The 14,638-nt window shown below is 35.2% G+C and overlaps 1 protein-coding gene across 1 annotated transcript in view; it reads left to right on the forward strand.

The window, feature by feature from the left end:
- LOC106477607 (post-GPI attachment to proteins factor 3-like) overlaps window positions 1-14,638 on the forward strand; it is a 48,114-nt gene that overhangs the window by 20,826 nt on the left and 12,650 nt on the right. Inside the window, exons 4-5 of the mRNA XM_013938153.2 lie at window positions 1,073-1,135; window positions 9,512-9,573. Coding sequence (XP_013793607.1) covers window positions 1,073-1,135; window positions 9,512-9,573 — 125 coding nt within the window. The remainder of the gene's footprint in view (window positions 1-1,072; window positions 1,136-9,511; window positions 9,574-14,638) is intronic.

The following is a 14,638-nucleotide window of genomic DNA, read 5'->3' on the forward strand; positions in this document are numbered from 1 at the left end:
TGACAACCTAATATATTATGTTCAAGACATAAAACAATCAATTTTGTGCAAGGCACTTCCATTGGATGTTTTCTGCCTGGATGGACCTCACTTGACATAATCTAATGCATTCCAAGTTGCTTCCCCTGGATGTCTTGCCTATGCTGACCACACTTTGCTATCTTGATATAAATCCAAGATGCTTCCCCTAGATGTTTTTTGCCTATCTATTAAGTTCCATCCTATGTGTTTTACTTTGTTTGTTACTGGACAAAGAGCATAATTGTTCCAGAAGTAGTGCTATTCCCCACAGGTGTGCCTCCTTTTATAATTGTGACACACCTGTTCTTTTACAATGGTTGTTCTTCACTTATTTGATTACTTTTATGCCTTCACTGGCCCCTCCACCTTTGCAATGTGGGATTCTAGTTTTGGGTGAGAGGAGGTAGTACTGTTTCAAAAGTTAACATTTTGTAACACTGAAAATGTATTTCCGATAGGTACTTTCTGTCACTCACCCACTTCCCACTCTTCCTCCCCACTGATTTGCCAGTGTTTCTGGTTTATATCTGCCAATTCTCGAAAGTGAAAATTGTGCTGCAATGATAGAGGGAGCTATCGGGGCTAATATAGGTGGTGCAGTATGATTGATGGAGGGTAGCGAAGTAACATGATCAGCACATGTTGCTGCAGTGGCACAGAAATGAAGGAATATAAAAGACTGGTGCACTGTTGAGAATTTTATAAATGCTTAGAAGGCAAATCAAGGTCAAGATAGTTTTGGGTGAGACGAGGTAAGTGTCAATTGCAAATACATTTTCAGTGTTAGAAATTGTTAACATGGTGCATAAATTTGAACATTACATTCCATAACTTCAATATATAAAATTGCATCCTTAGAAAAATGTTAGTTATACCTATGAAAAGCAAAAGGTATTGTATGAAAAAATAACTCTCAAAACTTCTGTTGCATAGCTGAACTATTATTGTTTAGAAATTTTGTTAGAAAATTATCACAGAGCTAATCATTATAATAAAAAAATAATAGTAATAGAGGTGAATTGTCATCTTCCAGTGTTTCTTTATGTTACAGTTGTCTATTAATGCATGGCTGTGGTCAGCTGTATTCCATTCAAGAGATACACCTTTCACAGAGGTAAGAACTAATAATTTTAGTAATTTTTAATACAAAAAATAATAAGTTCAGTTTCTTGAAGATTTGAAATTAGTATGAACTCATTATACCTCAACTGAATGACAAGTGATATATTTTCTCATTTCAGAACTACTGCATAGTAGAATTTTATTTGTACATCCTTCTTACTCAGCTGAGTTGGTGACAACTAATATAGATAGGAACTGCAGTTATTCATTTGGTTATATGGGTTTTATTTTTTAAAGTGAGTTTAATATTTTGAATATTATAGCTACAGAACATGCTGTATGTTTTTGTATTGCCTTAGTTGTCTGTAAGGCAAGCATACATTGACAACAACAATTTGTTTAAAAATGCAAACACACTTCATCGTAAGTACGATATAGTACGAATGGGGCAGATACACAATACATGCAATATAAACTATTTACTCGTATACACCTTTAATAACCAAATAATAAATCTTCAAAAGTATTTGAGAGATATCCTTAGGTGATAATAAACCACATACAAAATTAAAAGTCATAGAACCATTTGAGAAGGTCAGCAGAGCAGATACAAAAAATTCACAAAACCACAAATTTCTCAACTTCACTGACTGACTGATATTGTTAAATGCTTCTTGCTGTGTAACAAACACACTTACCATTCTTATAAGTGCACAAAATAGAACAATGGCACAGGGACCACGTGTTAGTGTGAAGTAGTAAATTAAAATATCAAACCTTAGTATGTGCACACAACCACAACTCACACTATATCATCCAAATGACATTGTACACTATAGTGTGAGTGTGCCATCACATGAACAGCACATATGCACACTCACAATGTGTGCACACACCATAAGTGGAGAGAATGCACACCACACATACACACACCATTATTTGCACATACCATAATATTATGGTGCAAACCCACCCTGATGATATACATGCAGGATATCAACACAAATGAATGAATGATGCATAAGATCATATCACTTTGCATGAAAAAGTGCATGAACGAGTGGAAAAATATTTAAAAAAAGTGAAAGTATTGGAATGGGGGCACCTAAAAGTGAGGAAACAAGGTACAATTGGGCATGGTGTAATAAATCTTCCTTGGTCCAACCTCACAAGGGGACATGTCCCACATCTGGTTCATGCCTAAATTATTTTTCTGTACTCATAATCCCTGTCACACCAAACATGCTCACCCTTTCAGCCGTGGGGGCATTATATTGTGACGGTCAATCCCACTGTTTGTTGGTAAAAGAGTAGCCCAAAAGTTGGCGGTGGGTGGTGATGACTAGCTGCCTTCCCTCTAGTCTTACACTGCTAAATTAGGGACGGCTAGCGCAGATAGCCCTCGTACCGCTATGCGCGAAATTCAAAACAAACAAACAAACTGTACTCAGAATATTTTAGAACTTATGAGTATAGACAGTAATGATTTGGTGATGTTGATACACAGAAACCTCTTGGGATTTTCTGTCTTTGTATTTTAATCCACTTCATAGCTAATGTACAAAATCCTGTTGCCTTCTCATGCATTTGCAAAAGAAAGGACAAGTTGTAAAGAAAAAACATACAAGTTATGAGTCCACATGAATACCTGATTATTCTGGTGTCATATAAACAGACTTTATAGCACATGTATTGCCTCCAATAATTTGTTTCACAGAAACCTCTAGTTATTGTATGATGAGCATAACTAAGTTTGATAAATTTAGTTCATCTGGTTTATTGTGTACGAGATAGAAAAAATAAACAAAGTAGGCATGGACAGGATGTTGGACACACCCCCTTGTGAAGCTGTACAAAGGAAGTTTTATCACACCATGCTCGTTCCTACCTTGTTTTCTGACTTTTTTGGTGCACCCATTCCTACACTTTTAATTTTTTGAATAATATTTTTTCCACTTGTATTCTGATAAGATACCTTATCTCTTCTCACTTAATAGCTTTTCTCCTGTGCTGCTCTCTATAATTTTTTGCATTTTTAAGCATTTTTTGCTTGCCACTGGTCTTGATACTCCCACCTACTCCCATGCATTTACACATGATACAGCTGAGCTGTTGCAGGGAAATGAGCATGCAACAGCACACTACCAATAGGAGTGCAACACACCCTCCTGGCACAGCTGACTCCATCTGTAATTTAGAACTCATTCTTTGCTTCTTGATTTGGCAGAGTGCAGACATATCTAATTTTTGGTCATTTTTTGCTTCAGTTTTTTCAAAGATTTTGTGGAACAACTATTCTCATTGTTTCCAGCTTATAATTTATTTTCTCTACATTAACTTGGTTCTGTAGGTTGACCTGAAAATTACCAATCTCAGTTTGAATTATGGATTCACAATTTCAAGTTACAACAACTACTATTATTATTTCCACTACCACTGAACCTCAACCTGCAGTTTCTCAGGCTCTGGGCTTTACTTTTCCTACTGAGAAAGTCATGGTCTTCTGTTTTCTGGAGAACCTGGTCAGGATGATGAGGATTTGGATAACCTGTTCCTACCTCCTCCTGTTGCTGTGCAATCCCAGCTTCCACATTTTTTTCTGACTTCCTTGATATTGTGTCCCAGATATGTTACATTTTGTTTGTATCCCCTGTCTTATGATACCTCTCCTTTCTTCCTTCCTGCATGCTGCTCCTTCCTCGGGTTATCTTGTTTTCTGGCCCTCTTCAGATATCTGGTTATGCTGATCAGTTTACAGCACAATTACGTTCTAGAATCAGCATGCCTCATTCCACTCGAGCCTCTGATTCCTATGCATTTGCGTATCACCATCATTTGGAATTTCCTTTTCTAGACTTCCATAACTTAGAGTTTTGATTCGGTGTGGGGATCAGTCTTGATACTACTGTGAAATTTTCCCAGGCCCAAGTTTCCCATTTCTGTTTGACTCTCATCATCGTCCTGTGCTATCTCTCTATCCATCACCTATTTCATGCTCTTCATCAGTCTCCTAAGGGGTTTTTGGTGGATAGTCCTTCTCTCCTCTTGATGTTCTTGTCTTCTTTTCATACTTTATAAACTTGGCTTCTCTGTTGTGGGTTCTCCTGCGTAGGAATGCACTTTGAGCTCGCATGCACCTGCCCACTTCTTATTTGCTTGACCGTTTTATGGCTCCATTTTTACTCCAGTCAGTCTTTGGAGATCTTCTAACTCATTAGAGTCCAGGATGGAGGCTGCTCATCAACACTCCTCCCTTTCCTTCTTGGTCTCTCATGTTTCACAGCCTTTGCCTGCTCCCATTCCTGTATCTTGCCCTGCTGCCAACCAGTGACTATACCATTGGTTCTGGAACAACTGGGGGCACATTTGGCCAGGTTTATTTACTAATGGAATGCTTTCACCACGGATTCTTGGATGCTTCAGGTGTTATCTGAAGCACTTTACATTCATTTTCTAACCACACCTCTGTTTTCCCTGTATCCCATTTCTTTCCCGCCTATTCGGTATACACTTTCCTGCCAGCATCTGTCTAAACCAGAGTGAGATCTTCTCAAAGATGATATCAAACCCATCAGTCACCCTTCTCTAGGGCTCTATTCCCATTCATTTGTCATTCCCAAGATCTCTCTAATCTCAGCTGTTTCATCAACCTTCCTTGTTTAACCAGGGAGTTTTCCTCGACCATCAGTAGGCATTTACTTGTGGTCTTTGGATGACAAAGATATACGTCTCAGATGCTGACTTTCAGAACCCTATTTCCCCATCATGCAGATGTTATCTTTGTTATATCCATAAAGGTTGAGTATATCAATTCCTCGCTCTTCCATTCAATATGGTCTTCTCCATCTGACATATTCTGTCGGGTGGTCAGGGTCTTTGCCCATCTTCTTCATTTTCATTATATGGACAACTATTTCCTTTTAGCCACATCCCAATAACCATCTCACTTGCACACACATCTCTCCAAGAGGCTGCTCATGTGGGTTGGCTAGTCACAATGGAGAAGTCCTTACTTATTCTGAACCCATACCTCATCGATTTATGGATGTTCTTCAATTCCTATCTCAATCGGTCCCAGCCTTCTCCTCTCCAGTTGACATCAATGGAGCTATTAGTTTACAAATCTCAAACCTCTTCTTTTCTCACTGCATGGGGACTTGAACTTTCATGGAAGCCCCCATTCTTATGGATTGTGGTCACATATACATTTTTCAATGGGTGTTGCATGATCAATGGAATCTTGTTCAGGATCCTCTGAACTCTGTTACCCTTCTCCCTATCTCAGTATTTGTCGATTTAGCCTGGTGACTTGGCAGAGAAAGCATACAGCTGGTATTTTTCTTCTGCCTCCTCATTCTGAGTAGCATTTCTTTGCAGATACTTTTTTGACGGTTTTGGAGGTGTTTATGGATTCCCTGGAGATCGTAGGTTTTTGGTCAAATCAGCTCAGCTCATCACTTTTCTGTAGCTACTTGCTATTCATCGAGCTTTGTATAATTTCCTTCCTTTAGTACAAGGCAAATTGGTCATGATCCCTTCCTGCAATTTGACCTTTGTCTCTTTGTTTTTGAATGTTGGATCTTCTCTTCTGCACCCATTTATATCACATACACCTACTGGCATGTCATCTCCCAAGTGCTCTGAATCTTTTTTTAGAATGCTTGTCTTGTTCCAATGAGATTCTCTTCATGGAATGGTGATCCCTAGCTATTTTTGCCCTCAACATTTCACGTATCCTTTACCACTGCACCTGTATGTTCTTCTGTATTCTGATGAAAGTTTTTTTCCCAAATTGTCAGCAGCTCTTGTAGGTGATGTCACATTCATACCCCTTTCCCCTCACTTCAATTTTCTATTTGTATTCCATCTCTGGTCTGGTGTTATATTGCTCACATGGCTTCTTTCCATGGTTCCACTTCCTGCTGGTTTCTCCATTTGAACCCTTCCTTTCCCTGAGGCATTTCCCCTTTCACCCTTACAGGTTGGATCTGCCAGCTTAATCGGTTGACATATTCTTCCTTGTCTCATGATTCCCATCATATATTCCAGGTATCTTTGCACCAGATCTGTCATCTCACCCTCTCCCTGGCTGCTCACTTCTATCACCCAGGCTGGTATGTGGACCTCACCATACACCTTCACAAGTCATTATCTTCATCATATGGCTATCTCCTCTTTCTTGAGATACCAAATACTGCCCGTTGCCATTCTAAACATCTCAGTTAAACTGTGAGTGGTTAACATTTTCCTGTTTCGTTCTTTCCATTATGGTGGAATATTTTACTCCTTTAATCCTGTTCCGTGGCAAGTAGTGCCTATCCAGGTATACTAGTCTGTAAATCTAAATTGTATGACCATTAAGGTCTATAATGCTCACTGTTGAGATGGGGTGTTCCACTAGACCACTAGAGGTTTCCTCATGATGTTTTGCTTCATAATTAAAGTCCATCCCAGACCAACTCTTGGACTGTCATGAATAAAGCAATGTTGGGATAGCTTTCCATCCTGCTGATCCTGGGTGAATAAATTGGGACGTGCCTGCTTTTAAAAATAGGGTTTCGTGGTCACCCATTGCACATTCTCCAGTGTTGCATTCCTTCTGATTCTCCACTGCATTGTTCCCCCCTCGTTCATGTGGAATACAGGAGTCTTTGCTACTTACCAGCTTCTAGCTGCTGGGATGTTGGACCATGGTGGTATCTTCCCAGGTGTGCTCAATTTCTCTCAGTGTAGGGTGGTAGTGTTCTTTTAGTGTAGATGGTGTGAACAATCCTCCTACTGTGGAACAGGCAAAAATATCCTGATGCTGCCTGGTTTTGTACTGGAGATGATCCACCACATACAGTTCACCCTTCCAGCTGGGATCCTTCATCCTACTGCTACATGGATGTTGGTTCCTGGGTGGTCTGGTGCTGGAGTAGACCAGGACTAGTTAACATAATTCCTACTACGGACTGGATGATAAGTTCCCAATGTCGCCAGGTTTTAGACGGGAGTTAACTCACCATGTTGCAATTCCCCCTTCCTACCATCACCTGGATGTTGAGTTCCAGTGTGGCCTGGTGCTGTTTGGGTACTGTTTCTGCACACAAGTGCTCTGGCTATGATGGCAGGATAGAAACCGTTTTTTCTTCTGCTTCCTCATCTTGAGGTGAAAATGGTTGGAACCGTCCTCCTACATTGAACTTGATGATAAATACCTAATGCTGCCTAGGTCTGACACTCCCTAGCTACTCTATATCATTTGGCACATTCAATTATGCATTGGATGTGCATCCTTTCTGCCCAATTTAGTGATGTATCTTCACAATGGGTGCAGAGTATGCCTGGTACGGATGTGATGCAGTATCCCACAGGTGTGTCCTTCTACATTGATGTTTCCCACTCCATAGGCTCTGTTTGGATGCTTTTCGAAGGGTGCTCATCTAGGTAAATTTTGCAGTTATCATGTGTGAAGAGGTAAGGGTTCTTATCAAAAGTTATAATTTTCCTACAACTGAAAACATATTTCTAATAGATACTTGTTTTCACTAACACTTCCCACCAGTTCTTCCCACTTCTGGTGTTTTTTTGTTTTTTTTTGTGCCTAATCTTGAAGTTAAGATTGGGTTCTACAGTATAGAACGAGTTAGCTGTGCCAAGAGAGTGGGTCACAGTCTTATTGGTGGAGGGCTGTCATATGCTTACTTGCATGCTACAGTACAGCTGTATTATGTGCAAATGTGTAGTGGTAGGTGGGAGTATCAAGGCTAGTGGTGAGCAAAAAATTGTGCATATAGAGGGCAGCATAGAAGGAGAAAAGCTATTATTTGAGTTGAGATAAGTATCTAGAAGAAAAACATTTTCAGTGTAATAAAATTATAACATAAAGAAAGGGGTGCTTCCTTAAGTATTAGAGGGAAATTGTTCATTAATCAGCAGTGTAACCATTTTCTTACACATTTTAGTTAGAAAACTCATAAGCAGTAAAAATAACAGATTTAAATATACTTTTCTTCATTTTTGTAAAGCAGCAAATATGAGTCATACTTGGTAAATTTTAAGAGTTCCATTTGGAAACATTTGTTTTTGTTAATAGTTGTTTCTTAAAAACATTTTCTGTTGATGCGCAAGTTAGATAAAGTCTGTTTATTCATATAGTTTATTTGGTGCTTCTAGTGAAAATGCATTATATAATCAAAGACCTAAAGTAAAAGGCCACATACAGCACTAGTCCAAAAGCACTATTCTATTGAATGTGGCATTACACATGACTTTGTTCATGTCTGTGCATCCTGAATGAGGCATATCCAACAAATTTGTTTGTGGAACATTTTACAGTCACATTCATGTTATTGGTTTTGGACCAAACATTCTACTGGTCGAAGCAGCTGCAGGCTTAGGCTCTAATGGATATCCAGTTCAATATAACACAACATGGGAGCTTAAGAGTATGATTGCATAAATATCATGCACCTTTGTACAGGGTGTATGTCAAAACACTTTGCTAATAGACAAGGACACTTAAAAAAATTCTAAGTTTGAACAAATGACAGGCCTTGCTAAATAGTGTTACCCACTAGTAATTGTGATGTCATGATCATCTCCATTTTGACATCATACACTATTTCTCCTTGATGAAAAGAACAATTCTTAAGCTTTATCTTGTTACATCCTTACCTTTTTAAAGCTTGGAGTATATTTATTGTATTTTATATTAATTTAGCACATTTAAGAAAAAGGACTCAAATAATTATGCACCTTTAAAGTATGATAATATCATTTTCATTTTTACTACTACTACTACTACTACTGTTCTCTTGTAGAGAAACTATTTTAGACACACCAGCCTCGGTTTACAGAAGGTCTGTTCATCATTAGCTCTTGTTAAGATCTTAAAGCAATTTGAGTTGATGACTACACCATACTTGTATAGTACATGTTTTAAGTCATTCAAAAGTAAAATTTTTAACTATGGATTAAGAATAAACTTTATTCAACCTTATTTGTGTGTAAATGTTAGTTTGTGTTCCGAAGCTCAGTCAAATATAGATCAAGTGTGAGTTTGAAGTGGTTAACCAATTATGATCTTAACAAGAGTCAGTGATGAAAAGAGCCTCCATATAAACTGAGGGCAGAAATTAACTGAGTAAATTCTTATTTAAATATTATAGCATGTGATATCTGAAACCTGATCACAGAACAACTTCTAAATTCAATATAATCATTGCAGTAATTTAATATTGTAAATTGCTAACTATCATGACCACAGAATATGGAAAACAGTGTAAATTTAACGCAAATGGTGTAACATAAAAATGTGAAGGCTCATTATGGTTTTTGTTTGTACATAGCAGGTACATAAATCATAGGTATTGCTGATTAGAAATTTAATTTTCAGATAAAAAAACATTTAATCTTATTCTTGTGTTAATTTTTTTTCTTTCAGAAAATGGACTATTATTGTGCCTTTTCTCTCATACTTTATGCCTTTTATTGCCTTTGTACCAGGTATGTTAATATGTGTACCTATTAGATAACCAAAGAAGTGTTACTTGCAAAGTTATTTTCCTATATTGTGAAATTCAAAGTGAATTATTACAAGGTGGATTTTAGGTGCATTCAAGAGTAGAAGATTAGATAATGTTTAAAGGTGTGGTTGAACATGACCAGCAAAGATGAACAAAACCTGAAATGAATTCAGTATAAAATTTTTCTTTACAACTAAATGGAACAAAGTCTGTGTACTGATAGTTTACATATATTTAACCCTTTAGCAACAGGCATTTTTTCCTGCGCATGTCATGAGGGTTTTAGTGACTTGCATTAAAAAATTAATTAAATTACTTTTTGTTTATGTTATACCAATTAGTATAGCATAAAATCATAGCTAATAATCCACATTTTAATAGTATATAAGGTTAAAGTTCTTGATTTTATAAGGCATTATTAAAAAAAAAATCCTGAATATTCCCCTATTGTGAGAAATGTGACATTTTTTTCTCAAGGCATTCTGTCTTCTGTAATTTATTCGCTACCCCTCCAATAATTAAACGTAAATTACTCCCTATCAAATCATCATTGTTCAGACAAAGCATAATTTTTATGACCTTCAATTTTGTTTGTTTAGAGAGCTATCAAATAGAAAATCAGACACTTGCCACATCCATCTGTCAGATCCTCTCTTTCAGGATTTGTTAGTAGTTCTCTCTTATGTTTAATATTATATTATTTATAACAAATGGAAAGCCAAGGTTTTCATCTATCAAATGATGTATTATATTATGTTGTTTGCTGAAAAGAGAATTGTCAACTTCTCATTTAGTACAAGCTTTGTTCCCACAGGAAAGATATTGACTATCTTGGATGAATTTGTAATGGCTCTTGTCACATAGTTAGAAAGCCAGAAAAATTGTGACAGTTATGGGACATTGTCTGCTTTTTTGCATATTATTATTCTATGTTCTTTGGTGCATTACGTAATTAAATAAAAATTAGTTAGTGCATTACTACCATTAGTATTAAAAAAAAGTAGGCTAAAGTGTCATCGACATTCGACAGCAAAAAAAAACAAAGACCCGGGTAAGTACTTTTATTTCTTGTTTTTCATGTGCATTCTTTATTTATTATTATAAAAGTAACTTAAATGTTAATATAGGAATCTCTCTAGGTTAATTAAAGTTTGATTAGGTAAAATAAATATTAATAGTAATAATATAATATAAATGTTTCGCGAGGCATACACACGAGCAGCTTGGAGTAGCTCGTGGGTAATGTAATTCTATAGCGAAACATGAGCTCCTCATTCCTCAAGTTATTTACAACTTATAATGGCATGAATAATAGTTAGAAATATTTCAAAGGACAATAAAATTTAAGTATAAGTAGATGTATACTGTTACGAGTTTAAAGCTACTTAGGATAAACGAATGTAGTTTCATGTTACAATTTACTGAAAACAAATGTGTGAAATGTATTAAGAGGGTTATAGAGATTACACAAATGAAATTTGAGGTTTTTCAGTTAATGAAAAGTATTTTTAATGAAAATCACTTTGCACTTGGAGCAACCAACAATTTGACTCCATATATTCATGGAGAAATGTTTTGTGCAAGTACTTCATTAAAAATTTTGTTATTTTGTCTACAAATGACTCTTAATGATTACTGAAAGTTTGAGAAATGTAGTGAAGTTACACAAAGTGTATTAGAAATTATAGTGTGCAAACTATAAAGATTAAGTTGGGGTCATGAACTCGGTTGATGCGACTGAGCCCATAGCGAATATTAAGCATAAAAACCATGTAACCACAGTAAAGACACTCATGGGGAAAATACTTCTTTCTTCCATAAAGATAAGCCTATATGATCTTTATATTTTGAGATTAACTAAAAATATGGTTTATAGTCAACAGTTATAGTCAAAAGTTTGTTAGTTTTTCCACTCAATTTTTGAAGCAATCAATTTCTTAAAAGGTTTATATTTTTCTCACCAGCATCACTATAATTAATACAGTTTACTTCTCACACTAAATATATATATACATATAAAACTGTTTAATTTTTTCTTAGCAGTGATATTACTTCATGTGCTATGTGCTGTATTATTCATGTATAATGATTGTAGTTTGGATGGTGTGTATATATATATATAATGGTGCAAATTATACACATGAGTAAAATATCTACTATCAATTTGACATTTGAAGAAACAGGACGGTAAAGTTTTCAACTCACTAAACGTGTTCCATGTGGTTTCTCTTATGTCACTAAAAACATTTTGTCAGATTTCAGCTGTATTGCACAAACAGAAAAAGAAAATTAATCACATCTGTTGTTTACACAACTACTGACTTACCCAGAATTGCATTTAGGTATCAACATTACACTGGTGATCCTTGAATGAATTACTGTTGTTGATGATTGTACTAAACTAAGTGCTAAGAATTTTTGAGAATACTACAAAAATAAGGCATAATTAGTATACATATCTCCTTGCTGTATTCACCCACAAAGAATGAGTTAATGCATTATTTATGGACAAAAATGTCATTTTTGTTCACCCATAAGTAAGCTTTATACAAAGATCTGTCATGTAAGTATTTATGCATCTATGTACATGCAGATGTCACATATCATTGAGAAGAATACTTACAAAAGGGAGTACTAATAGATTAACTCTTTCAGCATGCGTGCGGTCCCTGTGACCAACCTTGTACCCATTTTGTGCTTGTTATAGTTTCATGCTATAACTTAAATTAGTAAGCAAATGTTAACAAAATATGGCAGATTATAAGTAAACATTATAATGCTTTCATACGCAAAATATCAATTTTTTTTATTACTTAAGGTTTGTAAAGCAATGTTTTTCTCATGTCTTTTTTTTTTCTTTTGGCATGTTGCCTATCTATCATGCAAAGTAATATTCATTTGAAGATTAAAAATACTTTTATGCATTAGAAAATTTTGAAATTTCACATACGAAATCTTTATAATGTCCAGATAGTTACCAAATGTTTCTTAAGAAAAAACTGTTTTTATCTGTTATTTTCAGTAATTATTCTCTGTACGGGTTTGGTAGATTTGACCGATCTTGCAACTACCATAAAAAATTAGGAAATATGTAGAAATTTTGCCTCTTTAATTTTAGAATGAACACAAATTATAACACGAAAACATAAATGTTTAAATGAAATATTTTATCTCATAATATTATACATTTATATATATTTATTATATTGACCTTTCAGCCGTGCCTGGCTAACAATGCAGAAGTTACAATAGACGTGGCTCATGTGCACTTATGTTACTGTATCAAATAACATAAAACTGACCTTTTGTCTGTACAAAGTAACTTGTCTTGGCTTTGTTTTAGGAGACCAGTATTTTGTAAAATACAGTTAGATTTCAATTATTATACATCATATATGTATATAGATTATTGCTATTTTGAAATAAGTTTTTAAAAAAATTGCACATGGAGGATTTGAAACAAAATAATTTTTTTTAGGTTTTATATATATACAGTTGAATAACCAAAAATCATAAATTACTATATCGATACCATAGAGTTGAATTATAATTTAAGTTTAGTAACTAAGTTGTATTTCAGTCTAAAGTAATATGAAATTTCGAGGAGACTAAAGACACAACCTACCTCATTGAAATATTGGTTCAAAAGAAAGAAATGATGCCAAGCCCATTAGAATGGCTGAGAAAGCCACTAGGGGGACATTCTGAGCTTCCGATCCATTATTTATGTCATATGTAGAAGTAAGTGTATATAAGGGAGTATTTCCAAAAATGGAAAGAGGTGGGTGGGGTACCACTGTGTTTGATTTATTACATGACTAATATCTTAGCAAGTTGAAAAGATATGAGGCTCTTATTTTATATTCTAGCTTGTCAATATTGGTAATTTGAGTTTCTAATTCGTATGAAACTGTAGACTTGGTATTTTGACTTCACAAACATCTAATTGGAACCAGTGCAGCATTCAATATACCATATGACACACCAGAATCAATGTTTATTGTTTTTTTTTATATTTGCTTTTACAAATAAGAAATTGAATAATATATAGTACTAAAACTTGAATTATAATCTACAGTTTGATAACAAACTTATTGACAAAAATTCATGAAAGTGTAGTTTAATAAAATTTTGAATGCGAGTCAACAAATGAGATGACATGGCTTTCATCTATGACCCGTCTCGAAAGGGTTAACCCATTGACTGCTGATTCGTGGTATAGGGTACAGTCTGCCTCTGGCAGTTGAATGTGAGTGTGCCATATATAGTGTACAGATTGCAAAATTTCTGCATGTGTTTAAAGCAGTCAATGTGTTAAAATATAATGGAAAAAGTTGAGACTTCAAAAACACTAAATATTTTTGTCAATTTCTTAAATTTTCCATGAATTCACTAAAGTATTTCAATTTCATACAAAAATATGAGATAAGTATTTGTGCTATGCCTGATACATCAGTATTATTAGTATTGTTAAAACTAAGAAGAAGGCAAGATAATTGTAATACATGAAGTTGGGAATGCATCGTACACACTCAGCAGTTAAAGTAAAAAGTGACAACAGCACCACAAACCATGCTTTACTTACAATGGTATTGTAATGTATTGTAACTCTTTCTGCAAAAACTACCCAAAATTTGGTTGATTTCAAATATCTGTAATAAGTTTTGGAAAGTTTTTGTTTGTAGTTATGCACAAAGCTACACAATGGGCTATCTGTGTTCTGCCCACCACGGGTATCGAAACCTGGTTTCTAGCATTGTAAGTCCACAGACATACCGCTGTGCCACTGGGGGGAGTTTTAGAAAGAAACTGATAGTTAATGACACTGTGAAATCTTTTTATTGAAACTTGTTTTTACAGAACTTATGGGATGACCACTAACTTTTAAATATTTATTTGTCCACAGTTTATATATATATATCAGGTCATCCCACAAGTTCTGTCCGGATTTTAAATAAAGAAAACGAATGATCAAATCTTACATTTTATTGAAATTTAATCATCAATGTAGTTTCCATGATTATCTGACTTCTTTCCTTCTACTT

This window comes from Limulus polyphemus, unplaced genomic scaffold, assembly GCF_000517525.1.
Source record: "Limulus polyphemus unplaced genomic scaffold, Limulus_polyphemus-2.1.2 Scaffold167, whole genome shotgun sequence".
In the NCBI taxonomy this organism is placed as follows: domain Eukaryota; kingdom Metazoa; phylum Arthropoda; class Merostomata; order Xiphosura; family Limulidae; genus Limulus; species Limulus polyphemus.